The sequence below is a fragment of the Apostichopus japonicus genome, chromosome 1, assembly GCF_037975245.1.
Source record: "Apostichopus japonicus isolate 1M-3 chromosome 1, ASM3797524v1, whole genome shotgun sequence".
Classification (NCBI taxonomy): domain Eukaryota; kingdom Metazoa; phylum Echinodermata; class Holothuroidea; order Aspidochirotida; family Stichopodidae; genus Apostichopus; species Apostichopus japonicus.
In genome coordinates, this window is record NC_092561.1 from 21182797 (window position 1) to 21204244 (window position 21448).

The 21448-nt window shown below is 38.0% G+C and overlaps 1 protein-coding gene across 1 annotated transcript; it reads left to right on the plus strand.

Annotated features, from left to right (window-relative positions):
* The first annotated feature begins 747 nt into the window (after nt 1-747).
* LOC139971413 (2-aminomuconic semialdehyde dehydrogenase-like) lies at nt 748-19870 on the plus strand. The gene is made up of 8 exons (XM_071977799.1): nt 748-1431; nt 7501-7701; nt 8455-8666; nt 11006-11172; nt 14393-14568; nt 15655-15832; nt 16542-16751; nt 17770-19870. The coding sequence occupies exons 1-8, from the start codon at nt 1235-1237 to the stop codon at nt 17917-17919; spliced, it is 1491 nt and encodes a 496-aa protein (XP_071833900.1). The 5' UTR covers nt 748-1234; the 3' UTR covers nt 17920-19870.
* The last annotated feature ends 1578 nt before the right edge of the window (nt 19871-21448 follow it).

The window sequence follows — 21448 nt, forward strand, 5'->3', positions numbered from 1 at the left end:
TGAACAAACCTTTAACGAGGTAAGGGTGGTTAATCCATATCTTGTCACTCTTGTGACTCTGAATTTTAAGCGGTTGTAAAAATTCCCATACCCCTCGCTCAACATTGCTGAAGGCATATATAGTAGCTCCCGCGCGCGCGTTAATGTTACAATTCACGCGAAGCACATCGCAGTGATCCGGGTCCAATATATACATACACCTGTGGATTCGGGTAAGTGTAATGCACTATTTCCCCGGCATGGCCACACTGAATCGACAGTACAGAAAGCAAGACATTAGTACGGAAGCGTAGAAGGGATATGTGAATTTACGACAAACAACAACTAGTCAGGTTGTATGTATTAGATCCTCCTGCAAGTGCAAGCAGGAACTCGCGACAAGAATGATAAAATAATAAGTTAAGTATGATAAAAAAGTTGAAAATTGGCGTTTCGATGACATATTCTAAATCGTCAAAATGTCGAATATCTGAAAAAATCTAATATTTGACGTTTTGGCGAGATGCATCAACTCTTCAAATTGTCAAAAACGTGAAATTACCAACTTGCACTATGCTAAATCTGGAGTGGTATAATGTCGTCAAAACGTCAATCTTTAGATATTCTGCATTTTTAATGAGTTAATTTAGGGCGACAAAACGTCAATTATTAAATACTCATTTGTCATGTCTATACTAAGGCTTCCGTAGATTAGAGATATAAATTATCATGTGTTGCAGATGCTAGCATAGTGCGGCAACCCTAAATAAACACATGTGTTTGCAAACGCTGATCCTCGGTACGGGCGGGTACGGTACCGTTAAGGCCCGGTCACACTACAGCGATATTTTATCGGAATACGGTCCGATTTTTCAGATTTTAGGCCGAAGAGTGAGGTTTGTGGTAGTGAATGTAATGAATGCAATGGAATATTCGAATACCTACTCCAAATCTGAGGGGTTCTGGAACGGACTACATTCTGAAGTGACGTCACATCGAAAAACGATAAAAATCGGAAGAGAAATCGGATAACTATCCGATAAAAGGAAACGGAGTCAATATCAAAAGTTAGGAGAGGGCTATTCCACATCGGAATGGCTCAACAGATAGCAAATCAGGTCCTTTATCACTGTGGCTAGAAGACCCGAACAAAAAACTGGCTGTTTCGATTCCTCCGGGAAAATCGGATAGTATTCCGATAAAAAGTCGGTATAGTGTGACCCGGCCTTTAAAGTATAATTACAGGTAGGTGTTTATGGAGGTTGTAGCAGCAAAGAAAAGGAAAACAATGGCACTGGAGGTACAAAATTTCATCGGTGGGGAGTTCATCCCTGCTAAAACTCACTTAGATAGTTTCAACCCAGCTACTGGTGAAGTTTGGGTGAAAATTCCGGATAGTGGAAAGGAAGAAATTGACTTAGCAGTGAAGTCGGCGAAACAGGCATTTCCCAGGTAGGCCTAAGCGTTACTGATGATAAGTGTAAATGGTATGACTATTGGTAGCTCACACTACACCACAGCTAGTGATCAGTAGGTAAAGCCAGGCACCTAAGTATTTGTATTGAATATGTTTTGTGACAATACTACTAGACAATACAATACACATGGGCCATTGAAGTTCTGGTTTCTAATACACACTAACACAGTGAGTTGAACAGGTTGGTAGCTAGTTTTTTTCAATATCAACTGTCATTGTCAAGTAATGAAGTATCATTCACTCAGGCATAGGCTAGGTCTTGATAGATAAAGGCAATCTGCCTAGGCTCATTTACCCAGACACCAGTTAAGTAGGCAGTACATTGTTGCTTTCAAGTCAGAAAGAGCCATGGTTGGGGATATCGCTGCCACTAGACATGCATGTAGAACTAGAGCCAGCACCTCATAAAAGAACTTAAGAAGCCAAACGCATCTTCTACGCGAACAAATTTGAATCATCTTCACGGTCAGCTGCTGAATTATTCAAAAATTTTAGCCCTACCAAATACCAGTTCACCAATTGACAATAACATGCCAACGAATTTTGAAAGTTCCGTACTGGTCTATGGATTGAGTTGACCAGCCATCTGCTACAACCTCACAATGCCACACAAGTTGCACTAACAAGTAACATGACTAGCCTAGGCTCATTTGATTTGCACCTAGCCTAGGCCTACATCAGTAAAAGAACTTGAATCAGTTCTGAAAGTTTCGAAACTAAAAATATCCAAATTAGATCCTCCTACCATCAGTTCTTCTTCAAAGGTGTTTGCCCATGTTGCTGCTGTTATGTTCATAATATATTTAATTATTGCATGCTGTGTGGCATTTTTGCATTTAGTATGAAATATGCAGTCATAAGGCCATTGCTTAAAAAGAGTAATCTTGACCAAAATGTATTAAGCAATTACAGGCTAGTTTCTAATCTTAGTTTTGTTTCTAAATTTGAGAAAGTCATCTCAAGATACATGATCATTTATTTGAGATGAAGGTTTATCTCTTGTATCAATACGCCTATACTATAGCCTGGCCTAGGCTAGGTCTGGACACTGTGGAAACTGCCATGGTGGCTATTTCCAAATAAGCTAGTAATGTCACTTGGCACGATTAAAGCTGTGATTTTATTACTATTAGACCTAAGTGCTGCTATTGATACAATAGATCATAGCATACTCTTGACACGTTTCAAAAGTTTGTATGATTTTTCTAATACAGCCTTAGGTGTACTGAAGTTTTATCTTGTTGATAGGCACTTCGAAGTTCAAATATTCAATGCCAACAATCCTCTGTCTGATAATCTACTTAGTTTGGTGTGCCTCAGGAAAGTGTCTTAGGCCCATTATTATTCACTACAGTATTTATACTAAGCCACTGAGTGATATTCTACTTACTAAATCAAATCTTTCTTTCCATATGTATGCGGATGATGTGTTGTAGAGATAGCTTATTACTTATGCGGCTTGCACTGGCCCTGTTATGTATAAGAAGTATGTGTGTCAGTTTACATGTATACCAGGTGGACATAATACTGTATTCAGTTCATTCCTCCTATCAATGGTATATTGTTCTTTTTGCATTTATGTTTAATGTAAATAGCTAGACAAGCAGTCTAGTTAGTAAGACTGAATAAAGAAGTAAGGCAGAGCCTCCCAGACCCTCAGAGTATGTATTTTCTTGTTTCTGTGTTTTGTGTTCAAAGTCTGTCCGTTGTCAAGCCCTCGGACTCTACAGTATAAGCAGATTTGGACAGTGGTTAATTTAATTGACCCAACTGACATCCAAACTAAGATAGACTTAATTTAAGATGTATTTTATTGAAATTCAGAAATGGATCGTACTAACAAATGGGTCATTCCATATCAAATCACCAAATTTTGGGGTATGTTGTAGTTCGACATCTTTGAAAAATTCCCAAACTTTTTGTATGATTAGACCACCATGAAATAAGCATATTCTGAAAATTTCAGTTGCATTGCTTTACAATTGGCCGATTTATCACACTTTGAAATTCCGCAATTTGTCGCCACCATGGCATTTTGACATTTTCTTGACTTTTGAGGTCTCATTTCTCAGCAATTAAACATTCTACTACCTTTCTATTACAGATGCTTATAGAGTCTATCCCATAGAACAGGAAAATAAAAAATTAGGCTACAAAAATATTGTCTAGTGGAGTTAGGTCAACTTAAAAGTGTCAAAATATTTGATTTTTGTACTTTTCACTAAAAAATGTGCTGTTTTTAGTGATGAATTGCCCCTAAACCATTGCTTCAGGGTACTTGATTCTTTCAGAGGTTATTATTTCTAGTATAAACATTACAAAATAATGATTACAATGCTTTCCTATAATATGTTTGCAAGTTGTGCAACTCTAAAGTTGCTAATGTAATTTTTGGAAGATATTCTGTTAAGTTCTAATTAATGTCATTGAGCATCAACAAACCCCTCACCCCCCCCCCCCCCACAAAAATGATTATTTTTAATTGTTTGAAATAATGAGTACTATAAATTATATAGGACTTGTCCAAAAAAGTGACCTTCAGGAAAAAATTGCAACAAATACTATTATAATGACAGGTGCTTCAATAGTGATATCATAATCTGGTGAAACGTATTCCTTTTCTGGTTAATAATTTCATGCATTAAATTGACACTTACTGTATAATGCACTGTGATTCTGTTTAAATTGATTTTGTGTATGGACTGTACTGCATTGATCTGGTACTGAAAGCCTTTACATATCCTGACAAATAGGCAAAGGTAAACATAAGATATAAACTATCCAATGATTACTGTACCAACAGATTGAAAGGCCAAAGTTGAACATCATAAAGATAAATAAACCATCCACTGTTTACCAATAGATATTGGATAAACTATCCAGAAACCAAATTGTAAGTCACAATAACATTGTCTGTAGCGAGATAATCCCTTGATGGGGCTTGCCTTGCTGCCTGTGTAAAATTAAGCTGTTTAATAAACTTTGCTTTCATTATTTTCAATGTTCAAAGGAAAACTAAGTCTTTGTTGCATATATACAGCTTTCTGAATTATCAACTTCTTGAATAATAGCTGAAACTAGGTGTGAATGCTGATACATACACACGTACACAGTCCCAATTCTTCCACTCAATCTCTCAGGTCTCCCAATAGTTTGCAGTAACTTCACTCAGCCACACCCTCTATTTTCCCAACAGCCAGCACAACAACACAAGGCCAATTACACAAAGTCAAAGAGAACTCACTTTTTCTCACACAATATCATATAAGGTATATAGTCTACATATACAGTAGCATACACTGTAGGAAACACACACACACATCTCTAACCCCTCTTGACCCCATCTCCCCTAATCTCTAGTTCAACCTGCCTGACCTCTCTTAGCATCAACTTTGGACTTGCTGGCTTCCCCAAGAATTCCATCTCCATAGCAACAATATTAACAGTATAGTTAAAGAGGTATATATATATAGAAATATAAAGTTGAGATACAGTATATAGATTGTTCATGTTTATAGAAATAGTGTTTAAGTTTGTTCTCAAGTTACAAGGCACTAGTACACCCATTTATGAATATAAAACCACATCTTGTGTAAGTTAGGGCACATGACCCATGCTTTACATATCCTGTAAAGTTTTAGGGAAAATAAGTACAGTACAGTACATGTAGAGTGTTCATGTCAAATTTCACAGTATTTGATAATTAATTTGAATGCACACCCAGCGGGCCCCTCATGGTTTATCTTTCACAGTCCTTAATCCTTTCACCTATTACCTCCAATTGTTCCATGGTAACCCTCATGGTTTATCTTCACAGTCCTTAATCCTTTCAGATCTTATAACCTTTAAGGTATATTAAGGTATCTGTTATGTAATAGGCAGGGAATTATTTATCTGGTATCACATCACAAAATTCTAAACAAAATGGGCAAATCATATACTGCTAACTGTGCAAACATGCATAGCATCTATTGTACACTGGAACCATACCATTTAATATGTGACTGTTGAGGACATTTAGAACTGCTACACAAATGTGAACACTTAAGTTATTCCCTAACAAGTGATGAGTTTGAAAAGGGAATGGCCAAGTGAACCTTTAATAAAACAATGCCTGGCGACAGAAGACAATTTGATTATCTTGTTAACTTTCAACCCTTTACATTTCTTCCCAATTCTTGTCACTAAAAGTATTGTACAGTTGCATCTAATAAAGGCTTTATGTACAAGATAAAGCCATGTACATTGTTGGTGAATTTGTACAGTTGTACAGAGAGCTTTTTAATACCATTTATTATCTTCTGCTTCCACCTTACCCTAGGTTCACCTTTAGTCCTTTACAATCTCTTAGCTACCAACATAGACAGGAAGTCCTCCTACATCACACTTCCCAGAAAGATGACTAACAGTTTCTGTTTACAATCCATCAACATAATAATACAGTTTTCCAACCTCTAAGTCCCAGTTGATCACTTACACTTTGACCTCTACAGTAACTTTCTACAACAGAAACCCTACACCTCTCTGTGCACCTACTGTAATATCAAAATATCTATTACCCTTTGACCTCCACATGTGGTCACTCTCTACAACAGAAATCCTAGCGGTTTCTGTGCACCTAGTAGCAGATCTCTACCAAGAAAGTAACCTTTGAACAGTATGATGTCATAGCGATGACGTCATAGTGTGGTCATTACATTGTAGCAGTAACCTCTGTTTATGGAAAAGGTATTATATGTGGACAGAGTAACTTCCTGTCCCATCATGTGTAATCCATTGTCAAGATTCTCCTTTTAACTTATAAGTGAAAAACGAACTCGCCCCATGTTATATTAATGGACCACCTCTGTAACGCTTTGCTCTTCTTCCTATATACACCTGCAGTTTGCCCCTGGTCCTTAAACTAGGACTCGCTATGGCGATCTGTTGCTGCTGTACCTGCTCTTTGGAATGAATTCCCAATTCGTGTGTAAGATTTCCTCCACACTTGAAATTCTCAAAAGACAGTTTGAAACGTTTCTTGTATCTTATCTTGTTAGTGTTTGTTTGCTATGTTCCTATTTTCCTTTGTTAAGCCCTTAGAAACATTTGTAATTAGGCACTATATAAATGTTATTTATTATGATTATTCTTATTACTATGTAACTTTCACCAATTGTATTGAGTGTGATTTTACCTGCAGGAGCAGTGCTTCCTCTTTAGCATGGCTCAATCAAGCTTACTCCCCCCCCCCCCCCCCTCACACTACTTTCCACACTCACTGTACTCTGAGGATATCTAGCCAGATGAAGATCTATATACCGTCTGATTCAACTACTTGTTCACATGTCCTTATTTCTGGTTCGCTTACCATTGTGACGGTGACATCCCAATGTTCCGATGTCTCGATGTTCCGACAATACCAAATAATTTTTGGACTCCATAATTTTTTTTTATCAACAATTTCGGACCAACATTTTTTCTGACCAAAATTTTTTGGGGAGACTTAATATTTTTAGGCCCATTTTTTTCGGACACAATCTTCTTTGGGGACTCTTTTTTGGATGAGACTCTTTTTTGGATGGACATCTTTTCGAACCTAATTTTTTGGGGGGACTGGACTCAATTTTTTTGACACACCAAATTTTGGGTTAATTTTCTTTCTTTTTTGCAGGAAAACATTTTTGGCCTGTAATCATGTTGTTCCGAAAAATTTGCTCTGAAACATGTTGGTCCAAAAAATGTTGGTTCGAAAAAATTTGGTCTGAAAACATGTTGGTCCAAAAACATTTGGGCTTCACAAGTGTTGGTCCAAAAAAATTTGGTCTGAAAAATTGTTGGTCAAAAATAATTGTCCAAAAATTATTTGGTATTGTCAGAACATAGAGACGTCGGAACATAGAGATGTAATCGTTAAGACAGTTATTGCAAGACAGTGACTTGCAAGACATTCATCTCAACTACATTGTACTCACATGGAGGTACTATTGTATGTCTTGACACTCAGTGTGTATTGTTTGGTGGGTGTCTGTCATTTCATTTTATCCCCTTTTCATCTCATTTAGTTGGTCATCTTTGAGTCCAGAGGTCCGAGGTCAGCATTTGCACAAGATTGCGGACATTCTCGAGTCCCGACTCGACGAGTTTGCTGAGATAGAATCCCGAGACCAAGGAAAACCGGTTGGACTGGCCAAGAAGGTAGACATCCCCAGAGCTGTCCTAACCTTGAGGTTTTTTGCAACAGCAATTCAGCACACACTGAATGAGTAAGTAACTAAATATTGAAGGGGCTGCTATGGATGTGTGTGATATTGTGTAGCAATTTAATTATTTTCTTAAAAGTATTTTGTAACTTTTGTTGGCATTTTCAAGACCAATACTCTGCCATTTAATGGTTCATCGCCTATTGGAATACTTTATATAAAACATCTTTAAGTATACACTTCTATTGTATGCAAGTTCTCTAATACAGCTTATTTACATTTAGATTATTCTTCTTCTGCATAGTTCTGCTAGTCATTCATTGACCTAAATGATGATGATGATGATGATGATGATGATGATGATGGTGATCAAGGTGATGGTGGTGAGGGTGAGGGTAGTGGTGATGAGGGTCGTGGGGGTGGTGGTGGTGGTGAGGGTAGTGGGGATGAGGGTGGTGGTGAGGGTGGTGGTGAGGGTAGTGAGGGTGGTGGTGATGAGGGCAGTGAGGGTGGTGGTGGGGGTGATTGTGGTAGTGAGGTTAGTGGTGATGTGGGTGGTGGTGGGGGTGGTGGTGAGGCTAGTGGGGATGAGGGTGGTGGTGAGGATGAGGGTGGTGGTGAGGGTAGTGAGGGTGTGATAAGGGCAGTGAGGGTCGTTGTGAGGGTGATTGTGGTGGTGAGGGTAGTGAGGGTGTAGTGTGGTGAGGGAGTAGTGGTGAAGGTTGTGGTGATGAGGGCAGTGGTGGTGAGGCTGTCAGTGGTCGTGTGGGTGGTGATGATGATGAATAAAATTGTTTGATATTTCCTTCCTTCTAGTTCAACAGTACAGAGTAAGTTTGGTGTTTTCAACTATACGACTAAGAATCCCATCGGTGTAGCCGGGCTGATCAGTCCCTGGAATCTGCCTCTCTACTTACTCACCCTCAAGATTGGTCCGTGCATTGCAGTCGGTAACACGTGCATCTGTAAACCAAGTGAAATGACCTCAGTCTCTGCATGGATGTTATGTGAGGTCATGAAACAAGCAGGTACAGTCTATATATTAGAATCACAGTACTTGTGAAGAGCTGTATTGATCTATAATATAACAGATTAATGTAATGTAAATAAAGTTGTATATAGTGCTCTACGCGTGATGCACCTGTGCGCTTTACAAACAATCTAGAATATACAATGACTAAAACAGTAAATACATATACCATATACAGACAGGAATATGAGATTGAAAAATGAATAAAAGCATTGGTGAAGAGTAAAGCGATAAAACAGATTGACTACAAAATCTACAATTAAGATTAGGTACATATCTGCATTATAACATCAGCAGATTGCTTGTATTGACTTTTGAATGGTAGAGAAAGAAGGAAGGAGGAGGGCAGTTGCCTAAGTGAGGGTCATTGCGGGCACTGTGCAAGAATGGTATCAGTTGTTAGGCAATGAGGCTTGTAAGCATGTTTGTAAATACCCAAACCAGTAAGATTTGGGGTATTGATCATCACTTGGAACCAATGTCTTGTATCACATAACAAATGCTATACAAGGTGTGCACACTGCAAGATGCAAAGATGTATGTAACAGTTTTCACTCATGGTTGGAGTGGAGTCCACCTAACCCGAGTCCAACCACACAAGGCCTCTAGTTCGAGCCAAGTCCAGTTTCACTGGGGTCCAAGTCTGATACGGACTGGATTGTTGAGCCTCTCTTGTAAACAGGGCGTTAGGGAAGGGTGGAGGGTACGGGAGGGGGGTGGGGCACATATCATACCAACTTATAGTTAAGACCCTGTAGGCTTGACTGTTCCACACACAAGCATAATCCTTTGGGAACATACTGACAAGTAAATAAAAGTACAAGGAAAGGGGTGGCTTCATTTCGGCTCTTTACTTACCTCTTGAAGCCAAGTACCTAAATATATGTGACGTAGACTATGTTCACATTAACCTACTCACCTTATTTTTTCCCTATGCTGTGCTAACCTCCACCCCTCTCCACAACTGCAAACCATAGAATACATCATACATATCTGATATCAAATTCAAGGTTTATGTGTATGCATAAATTCAAATTGATCTATAGATAATTATTGTACAAACTTCACATAGACAGGCCAGCTCTGTAACCATGCAGTGACCTATAGCTATATATGCTACTAGTTACTTTATTCACATCTGATTAAGATACTGTAACTATAAGAGCAAGAACCTTCTTCATAGCAGTTATTAAGCCTTTTCTACTATACAATAGTCTACATAGTGGATAAATTTTAATTTGTGGACACTCAGGATGCAAATAATAGTCCATCCTCATCCTCAGATAACTTTATGATTTGAATAGGATGCTTTCAGGAGCTTCACTGACAATATGCATTGTAGGGCCTCACAGATCTTTGGTTTGCAATAAATCAATAAGTAACTTGTAATAACAATGCCATGGTGCAAGTTCAAGCTTGTGGTTGTCAACACTTTGAGCCCATTTCAGCCAATTAACTATTCTCATCAAGGCATTATAATAACAATGGAATAAGCTAGGAAGTCTGTACCTGCTAGGAATTCCCTCTATTGTCTTGTCTTGGACAATGGAGCCCATTTCAGCCAATGAACTATTCTCATCAAGGCATTATAATAACAATGGAATAAGCCAGGAAGCCTGCATCTGCTAGGAATTCCCTCTTTTGTTATTCAGATGTATAGGAGCAGATCTTCATTGTTCCTGTCACTGATAAACATTCTTTAGCTCTACAAGTTAGGGAGCTGTAGTCTGCACATGTTTGCAACATTTCTGAATGCAAGCTCCTTCTGTGAACAAGTGCATAGTTATACTACAGTATAGTATTACACCCTTGGGCCTAACAACAGGCTTTTAGAGCTACTCACTGAATTCTCAGGACCTCACCAGCCAAGGAAAGCATGCAGTGTTTGCTGCATCAGCCAGGGATGTTTAGACTCATTATTACTATTCTACTAGTCACTATCAGCAGCTAAAATAGCTTGTACATCATGGTACTTCTTGAACAGTAACTATCTTCAGTAGAGATTAGTAAGAGCAACAATATTTTATACCCGGAAGCCATCCATTTGTTGCCCAGCAAAGTGTACAAAATTGAACAGGAACCCAGCTGCAAAATTATATTCATTTACTGTAGTTCAGCAAGCAAGAACATATCCTCAAACATCTTACAGGGTAAGTCCTCTCTTCACAGCCTGTCTTATAGAATGCTAGAGGATCTTCACCAAAGCACATGGATTGCTGGACGCCATGTTCCTTAACACTGTGATGCCAGGACTGGCTACTGCATTAGTTTGTATTTATAACCTCTGAGATGTGGTGTAGGGTAAAGAACTACTATCTGTTGCTATTTTTTATACAGGACTTCCTCCTGGTGTGGTCAACATGGTGTTTGGCTACGGACACAAAGTCGGCCAATCAATGGTTGAACATCCTGAGATTCCAGTCATTTCGTTCACTGGTGGCACTGCAACCGGCAAGAAAATTATTAGCAGCAGCGCTGCAAACTTCAAGAAATTGTCCTTAGAGGTAGGTACTATATAATAAGTTTTGTTCAGATACTAAATTAAGCTTAAATGTATGCATGTGTAATTTAAAATGATTCAGTTCAGAGTCTAATTACATGTTTGACTTTGGTACTACTGGTTAATCAAGTGTTTGTGACACTTGATAAATATAGGCTAGAGCTAGTTTTGATAGCTTTGTACTGGTTCATACATTAACATATGTTGTGGAGAAGTGCTTTTGGCATACAGCCAAATCCTGTCATGATTTTTTGAATGTGTGACTATTATGAAGGCAAATAATATTTCAAATTATGTTAAAGCAGCATTTTGCGTTGGGTCGCTTTTTTCCACCTTTTTAACATGTGCATCGATTTTTTTACATGTATCAATCATAAAACAGCAAACGAAGATACCATCCAAGTTTCACCCTGCCAAGAACGTTAATTAGCGAGTAATTAACGATTTATATCGATAATGAGTAAAAGTGTCCTCGACAAAGTTTTCATATCTCCAAATCCACTAGTTTGAATTCCACCAATCAGTGAATAGTATGTTTATTCATGAGCATTTTGCGTTTGGTCGCCGTTTTCTACTTTTTTGACATGTCCATCGAGTTTTTTACATACATCAAATCACAAAACAGCAAATTAAGATATTAGCCAAGTTTTTCCCTGCCAAAAACGTTAATTGGCGAGTATTCCACATACAAAATTAAATCGCATTCAGTTCCCAAACCCACTAGTTTGAATTCAACCAATCAGAGATGCAGGTTTAGTTATGAGCCGTTGCTAAAAATAGATTCAAGACTCTGCGTTGGGAGTTGTTATGCAACTCCCTGGTAAAACTGCCATATAGACTGTACACAAATCAAGCGTGGTGTTATATTACGTATCTGTCAATGACGTTCGTAGTGTTTAAATATTCATATTATGGGCGAGGTTTATTGGGTTCCCAACGGAAAATATCTTGGAGAACAACAAAGTTGAAAGTTGCAATTTTTTCGACTTTTATGCCACCATTTGAAGTAAAATATAAATAGATAAGCTAGTTATGTATGTCGTTATGGCATAGTGGAGTCAGTGAGGTTGAGAAATATCATAGTCGAGGACGTAAAATGCTGCTTTAATACTCAGCCTACTCAGCCTTGTTTCTCACTATTAGAATAAGTAGCTGTTTAGTAATATTTTGCATAATTTATGATGGCTCTGAATTTGTCTCCCATAACATACTATGGTTCTTTTGTACAAAACTGCTTTACACTTGTGTACAGCAACTTTGCCATTCTGCACTGTGATAATAATTTGGTAGTAAATAGCATCAGGAAAATGTCTTCCAAATCCTCCCTTTCCTTGATCCGTACTGGTTAAAACAAGTAATTATCTTGCAGTTTGATACAATTGAGAATGCAAATCTTGGTCACCAAACACCTTCCATTACGGATAAAGGGTTTGCACTTTACCAAGCGACTTACTGTGTTTGAAGGATCTTTGCATTGGTGGATAGTTGTTAGTACAAGTGGGCGACAACTCCCTGCCTGGTCTGAGCCAAGTTCTTGATTGAGATGAAGTGTTGTTGGGATAAGGTGGATGCTATGAGAAACAATTTAAACTAAATTTTTTTAGTGTTCAAACGATTAACCTAATCGGAATCGGTACGAATATTGCATAATCGGAACATAATCGGAATCGGTAAAAATTACGTGGAATACCAGTTATGTCATACCGATTATTCAAAAACATATGGAAGGTGAAAATATCATTTTTCAAAAACATATGGAAGTTGAAAATATCAACTGATGTATAAGGTTTGTTCTTTTACTACGAAATATTAAAATAAGACACCCTCTATACGTCTTTCACAGTGTATACTTTCATCAATTTACGCTGCCAGGGTCGCCGATTTTGCTTCCCTCGTGGTTAGTGACTTCAAATTTCTTGGCACCGTAAGCATAGCAGCAATACCAATTTCGCGAATTAACGAATGTGCTTGACAGGGTCGGAAATAAGCGGGGACGACGGGCGATTCGCCCTCGCAAGTGCTAAAAAGCCCTCCTAAAGCACAATTACGAGTGCGAAAAAGAAATATAAGAAAATCGCCCTCGTTATATCAGGTGTCTGTGTAAAATTAATTGTGACATGCGTTTGCTTTAGCTAGGAATTGCAGTTGCAGTGCGAATCGCGCAAACAGTCTTCACATCCCGCATCAAATTTGAAGCAGTGCGAGAAGGTCGCGCACAATCACCGGGAAGCTCCTGTGGCAAATTACAGCCTGCACGAAGCAATTTCAGTACCCGCGAAAATAACCTAAAATCCTCCCAAATCTCCGACCACATGGTAGCCTTACTTCACACTAAGTCAACTGCATGGCAATCTAACCTTGCCATCTGTTTATTTGCTCTAGTTGTTTCGCAAATAAAAAATAAAAATATCCACGGAAACTGCAATCTTCGACCACATGTTAGCCTAACAACCACACTAAGTCAATGGGAAATGTAGCCTAACCATCTGTTTGCAAAAAAAAAAAAAAATGCGTAGCTTACTTTACAACTTTCAATTTGCTGGAAACCGGCATTTGTTTGGAAGGTACTGTAAGTGTGTATATAGTTTGTCTTATAGAGGGAATGTTATATTTTATATTGGAGTAGTTTCTAGTTGTTATTATTTCTTTACATCAATATGGTATTACATTTTAGAGTAATTTTAAACAAGTTACAATGGTACAATTTGCTTTTCAGTTTGATTTGCCTAAGCTTACATTTTCTAATTGAACCTGAATGGAGTTAAATAGGTAACGAATAGGTATGTTTAACTTCAAGTTCGTAATATTTCTATTTGTTCATAAACGGTATAATACTGAAAATGAGTACAAAATAATGTCGGAATGAAGGCAATATGTCATTAAAATTTACACTTTGGTAAAGATTGAAGATGGATGGTTTGTCTGAGATACTTTTTGAGATGGATATTTTGAGTAACTATTCTTAGCCCATTTCAAGCCATTAACAGGTGACATTCATGTCGAGGTGGTTAGGCCATTCACTTATCACAGTGCTGACTAGGTAGGATGTCACATTTCCGTCTCATTTTCAAATAATCGGAATCGGTACGATTATGAAAAAAATAATCGGTAATTGGTATTTTCTGTTATGCATAATCGGTTGAACACTAAATTTTTTGTCTGTTTGAGACCTGATTTGTGAAATTTGAGACCTGATTTGTAATAGTCTTCCCTTTGCTGTCTAGCTCGGAGGTAAGAATGCTGCTATAATATTTGACGATGCTGATTTAGAGCAGTGCATTCCAATGGCCGTTCGTTCCAGTTTCACCAATCAAGGAGAGGTCTGTATCGCCACCAGCAGGATCTTCGTCCAGGAGAAACTCTATCCAAGGTTTTTGGAACTGTTCATAGAAGCTACAAGGTGACTAAGCAATTTTTTTTTTTTTATTTACCCCCCCCCCTCCTATTTCTTGGAAGGTTTCTGCTTGCCAAGTATTGGTGAACAGCAATTTTTGAAACCTAAATATCTGTCGACATATGACTAACTTTTCTTCTGTCCCCCTACTCTCCCCTTGTCCCCCCCCCATCACTCCTCTTCTCATAGCTCTCTTACACCCTTTTTTCTCCACACCTTTCTGTCTTTGTCCTTCTCCAGTTTATTTCCTACCCCCTTGCCTTAATCCTCTCTTTGTCCCTCCACTGTTTATCTCCTACCTCTCCTCTTCCCCTGTTGGTTTCTTTTTTTTCTTCTCTCCATCCCTTGTCTACTAATCCCCTTTTCATCCATCTCTTTGTGTTCACCATGCTCATTAACCTGTCTGTATTCTGTGCGTGTTTTTGTCCCTTCTGTTACTGTACGTTACTTTCCATTTAGCCAAAGATCCTGCTAGGATCGAAACGTCAGGCCAACTTACTTTTACACAACATATGATGTAAATATATGTCTCACTGTTTTTAGATTTTTACAAATTTAATTTGAAAAGGTTTAATGTCTTAGAAAGAAGGAACCCCTGTTGACTAGTTGTAGGGTGATCGTTTGCAACCTATGGGTTAATATGACCTGTGATATAATCCTAATCTTCCGATTCCATTGTCTCCTCTTGAAACCAAGATGGACGTACTTCTGTCAAGACAGCAGAGCTAACAGTCACATTAACAACAAAATGTAAATAACGGCATTGCAATGATAACATGGTAAGGGGTGGTGGGGGGGGGGGAGTGGAGAGACATGCCAACTGTCTTGCTGGGTGGTGGTCTAAGAGGTTGTGGGTCACTGAACGTTATAACGATCTGTGCTTTTAAAAGATGTTTAATGCTGTTGAGATCTATCTATTGGATTGTGTGTGTTTAGTGAGCTCAAATCATACATCTTTTCAAACACTCTACTTTATACTTCTAAACATCGTTGAAATTTTTTAATATTGATTTTTTCTTCCATCAGTCAAACTTGGCATCAATCACTGATTTAAAATTGAAGAGATTTTTTTTAACAATTCTGTCTCTTCAGAAAACTTAAAGTTGGACCGCCAACGGAAAGCACCACTGATGTAGGGGCCCTGATCAGTAAAGAACACTTGGCAAAGGTCAAAGGTTATGTGGACATAGCTATTGAAGAAGGAGGTCGCATTGAATGTGGAGAAAGAAGCCAAGATGAGGAATTATCTCTTCCAGAAAGTCATCGAAATGTAAGTAGAAAGTGTTAAAGAACCGTAGCAAAAATGGGTTTCACATGCCTAGGAATTATAGGCCTCTTAACACGCCTAGACACAAAGAGCCTCGTTCACCATACACATCTCAAATAAAATATTACAATGAAATTGTGAGGTACAATGTTTATTACACTATGGAGGTAAAGTTGCCTATATGTAACCTATGTTGCCTTTATGTTACCTAAAGTTGACCGTACACATCTCAAATAAGACATTACAATGATATTGTGAGGTACAATGTTCATTACTATATGGAGGTACAGTTCCAGGGTATAGTTTACCTTGGACATTTGTAGTGGGAATTAACCATCAAAGCCATTCGAGGGGGGTGGGGGCATGCAGGTAGATCCCACCGGTTCATTGATATCATGCTATTTGGGGTGAGAAATCTGCCAACTCTATCACCTGTGGGTCAAAGGTTGATATTTAGGATACCTACTGGATGTCACACTTGATGACAATTACATGTTGATAAACGGAATATTTTCTGGCTGTAACTTTTGCTAATGCTTGTTTTTTTTTTTCATTATTGACACTGTCATATATGTATATATATTTAGATTGATAGTCAAAGGGATACCTTTCCTGCACAACCCTCCCTAACCACTGCCATTATATTATAATGTATTGTGTTGGACTATGTTCCTTCAATAGTGATTATACTTTGTGGCATTTTCCTCCCAAGGGTTATTTCATGAGGCCAACTGTGATCACCAACTTAAAAGATACCTCAAGGTGCATGCAAGAAGAGATATTTGGCCCTGTCACATGTGTGGTACCATTTCAGACCGAAGAAGAAGTCATTGAAAGGGCCAATGGAGTACAGTTTGGCCTTTGTGCCTCTGTTTGGACCACGGACCTGGGTACAGCTCATCGGGTAGCTCATAAACTTGAGGTAATGAAAAAGTATTGAACAGAGATGCCACTTTTCCAAATTTCGTCTGAAATCCAATTTTGTATTTCTTATAACATATCCTATTGTTATAACTGTCCTATAGATCTCCATTGATCACCATATAAGAAAACTTAAGCAAACTTGCAAAACTCCACACACCCACTGATCACTTGTCAGTGTACACAACCAGTAATTAAGCTGTACTAGGATTTTAAATGTTTCTATGCAACCAGTATCAACAAGAAATAATGATATCAATAAGAAGTGAACACAAAATTTCATTGGAGCTGCCTTTGATAAAAGACAGACACAACAATTTTACCCAAACATGGTCACGTGAAAGGTAAATGTACCAGGTATAGCCTACTGTACAGCTAGGCAAAGTGGTGACAGTACTTCTACTAGAATAAGTCATTACTACTGCAAGTATAACACTGGCAATGTTTGTTGGTTTGTATAAGCCTAACATTAGGTCCTGATGTTAAGCTGAGGATAACCTTGTGTGTGTGTTATGAAAGAAATGTATGTGAGAGCAGTGTAGGATAGGAGGATGCGTTATGAGTACAGATGTTAGAGTACAGATAAGAAATGTATGTGAGAGCAAGTTAGGATAGAGGATGTGTTATGAGTACAGATGTTAGGGCCTAACAGTTAGGCCCAAGCCCTAGGCCAAGTCTTACTTACAAAACTTAGGATATTGAAAGCCAAGTACGGTACTGCCTCATTCAGTCTAAAAGCTTTGTAAACTCTTCAAAAGTAAATGTTGTATGATCTTTGTTCATGCCTGGTACATGTAAATCCACTTTAGTAACTTCAAAGTAACCCTTTGATTTTTGTTGAGGTCAAAGGTCACTTGAGTTTAATAAAGTTTTAAGTATACACGATAATGAAGAAAAGCTTGCTAAAAGTATGGCAAAGAGTCATCAGTCAGTGTTTTTTTGGCTTTTTTTCTGGTTCATTTGCCCAATTTGATCTCTGGGTTTTCCTTGCACTAAACTGAATCATGTTTATGTTGTAGGTTGGTGCAGTTTGGACCAATTGTGGGCTGATTCGCGATCTTAACATGCCTTTCGGAGGAATCAAAGCTTCTGGGATCGGTCGAGAGAGTGCCAAGGAATCCTTAAACTTCTACACCGAAGATAAGACTATTTGCATCAAGATGACCTGAAAATGGGAAGGTTAGAATGTATCAAAACTAAGCAGTCTCTCTTCCAAGTGAAATTGTCACTGATTTATAAAAATATATAGTACTTAATATATTTGTATTTATTAATTTCTGATCATGTGTTGGGTGTCAGATGCTATCAATTTGCCTATGAGGAGTATGTTTTGTTTGAAGTACTTATCTGGCACACTTGATTTACAACGATATCAACACAACTGGGAAATGGTTAATAAATATGCAACAGAAATACTAACAAGAAGAGATTAAAATCTTAAAAATATGTATAAACAAAAAAAATTCATCATTGCATTGGACCTCTGATGTCCAAATCTTGTATTCAGCAAATCTTAATTTCTTCCAGATGTGAGGCTTGTCTTAAATTGAGCGTTCTCCATACCAATGTATGGTTTATAGATTGTGCCTTCTTTTTAAAACAATGCCTCTTTCCTTCCTTTTAAATGAGACCATGTTATGTAAGTCTAGTCGAGTCTGTTTGTAATGACATTAGTTTACAACTACCAAAAATTTGTCCAATACAGAAATCTACCCGGAAGGCTTCCGGATATGAAAATTTGAGAGAGTGTTGGCTTATCAAATATACAAATAGTACATGGTCATTCGTTTGAAGCACTGTAAGTAATTGCTGTAAAAAGTAGATTCTTAAATAAGTTGATCATTGAATTATTACTTGATTTAATTTAGGTTGATTTATGAAAGCTGGGTCACTTAAGTAGCAAAACTGGAGGCACTGATATATGTGAATGTGCCCAATTGACCCAAATAAACCTGTCTAAATTTATAAAACTCATATTATTGCAAAATAGGAAAAACTTTTACCAACAAGCAAATGAGATTAGTTTACAAAAGGTTTTTCATAATTATGTATTTGGAAGTTGTTTGGTTAGTCAGACCGAGCAAAAGATATAAACCTAAAAAAAGGAAGGGTATTAATATCTGATCTCAGGCAAATTATTTAATGAGGATATCACTGATATTAAGGTGAAAATTAAGTGATTAAATTACAGCAATTTTGGAAATGAATTTACAAAGCACTATCTAGGTTCTGTTTTTAGACCCCTCGTTCATTTTGCATAGCACTTTGTTGTAAAATGCTAGTTTATCAAAACATTCCATTATATTTTCAAATTTCTGAATATTAACCCAAGTATCTTGTTCCATTGTAATCAAATTAGTATTAACTATCTGCAGTGTCAGTTGTAACAAAGACCACTAATAACACTGACCTGACACTTTAAGAGAGGTTGACGTTTTATACTGTTTTCATTAAAATGTTTCATTAAAATGTTCGTCAATTGGTTGCAGACTACATTTTACATCAATGGTAAATAACAATCAGCTGGTGACCAACACACCGTTGGCTGGTGACCACCACACCGTCATCTGGTGACCCCCACATCGTGGGCTGGTGACTGCCACTGTCAGCTGGTGACCCCCACATCGTGGGTTGGTGACCCACACACTGTCAGCTGGTGACCAACACATTGCCAGCTGGTTACCGTCATCTGGTGACCGCCACACCGTCATCTGGTGACCGCCACACCGTCAGTTGGTGACCAACACACCAAATCCTGCTGGTTACCAAATCTGAACCTTGCTCTGTCAGTTGACGAACTCAGATGGTCCACTGGCCACTGTCAACTGCCATGTTCTTTGGTTGCACCTCTGTGTGCTGGTAAGGTCTGTGGTTATATATATACTGACATTTACTGTTTCAGTGAGGTTCTGTTGTTTCCAGTAGATACACAAATGGTCATTTCTGCCATAACATTCTTTGTGTGTTATCTTTTGCTAATTTCTGCTTGATACTGCAATGTTTTGTATTATTTGTTCAATTTACCCTTGCCATGCATGAAGCATTGATTTGTAAGATTTTACAGATTGAGAGATATGAAAGTATAAATAAACTTGAATATGATGATTTTCAAAAAAAAAATATATATTAACGGTTAGTTTCGTTCTTTATTTAAATAATTGAAGTATTAGTATTTAGATTTGTCCAAAGGAGTTTTATGTGAAAAAGCTAAGTTTTCATTCTCAGAAAGTAGTGCCCCTCATTGATGATACAGTAACCTTTGATCGTACCTCATGAATGAAACATTTACCTGAGAGCCCTTCATAGAAGTTGCAATGAATACCTTGTGGAGGAAATGGTTAGCAAGATCTGGTTTTGTGTTCAAGTACAATGCTGTGATTTGCTAGTCTATATAAGCTTAATTTTACCTTGATGTCTGCCTGCTTTCATTGGCTAGATAAATCTAATAAACCCTCAATTTCCTTTGAATTGTGGGTAAACAGCAACTCCTTGTATGTGAAAGGAAGTGGAGAGGGTAGGGGCTATTATGAACTTTGATAACGTTGATCTATATCATGTGGTGACCAAGACACCCAACCACACTAGGGCCACTATCAGTAGTGATGTCAATATATGTAGGCTGCCACTGTTAAAAACATTGGTTTGTCTCCAACCAAACTACTACCCCGACCCCCCCCTCCCAACCACCCACACCACACTCAATCATGTCCAGGTCCCTTTCACAAAGACTACTAACTGTTAATGATCTTCAAAAGGCAAAAAGATTAACAGTATACTGTACGTATATTGTTAAATTAAACAGGTCCTCAGCTGTAGTTGGAAATGAGAATCATCAGCTATTAAAATAAGTCATTGTTTGCCCCAATATATGATCTCATGAGTGCTAACTTGTGTACACGAAAACAAAATAAACAACTAGATTAATAAAAACAATCCATCAAGTTTCTTGTGTCAGTGCAGATTCAAAACTTAATCGGAATGCGAAGTAAGTATTTGAATGAATGAATAATTAAGAAATAAAAATTCCTGTGCCACCAGTTATTGCTGCCATCTATCATGTTCTGTGGTAAATACAGACGATACATGCATTGCACAACATCATTCAGTGTTAACTTATCTTGATTTATTTGGTGCCTAGGAATATTGTTTGGCGCCTTCAGGTACCAGCGCTGTATGCATTTTATGGGACTGAAGATGTGTTTGAGCGCCCTTTCTGTTAAATACTCAATAAGATAAAAACACTGTGCGCGCTCTTTGTATTGTATTCCACATACCGAGGGTGATTCGATTACAATGTAGGTAAGAGAAAGTTGCAAGTTTTGCGCGGACGAACAGACACTTTTATTTGCATTGAACTGAAGTGGAAGTTAAAATACTGAGTTAACAAACCTTAACGAGGGTGGTTAAACCAAATTGATATCTTGTCACTCTTGTGACTCGGAGTTTTAAGCGGTTGTAAAAATTCCCATACCCCTCGCTCAACACTGCTGAAGGCATATACCATAGAAGTTCCCGCGCGCGCGTTAATGTTACAATTCACGCGAAGCACATCGCAGTGATCCGGGTACAAATATATATATACTCCTGTGGATTCGAGTAAGTGTAATGCACTATTTCCCCGGCATGGCCACACTGAATCGACAGTACAGAAAGTAAGAGATTAGTACGGAAGCGTAGAAGGGATATGTGAATTGACCA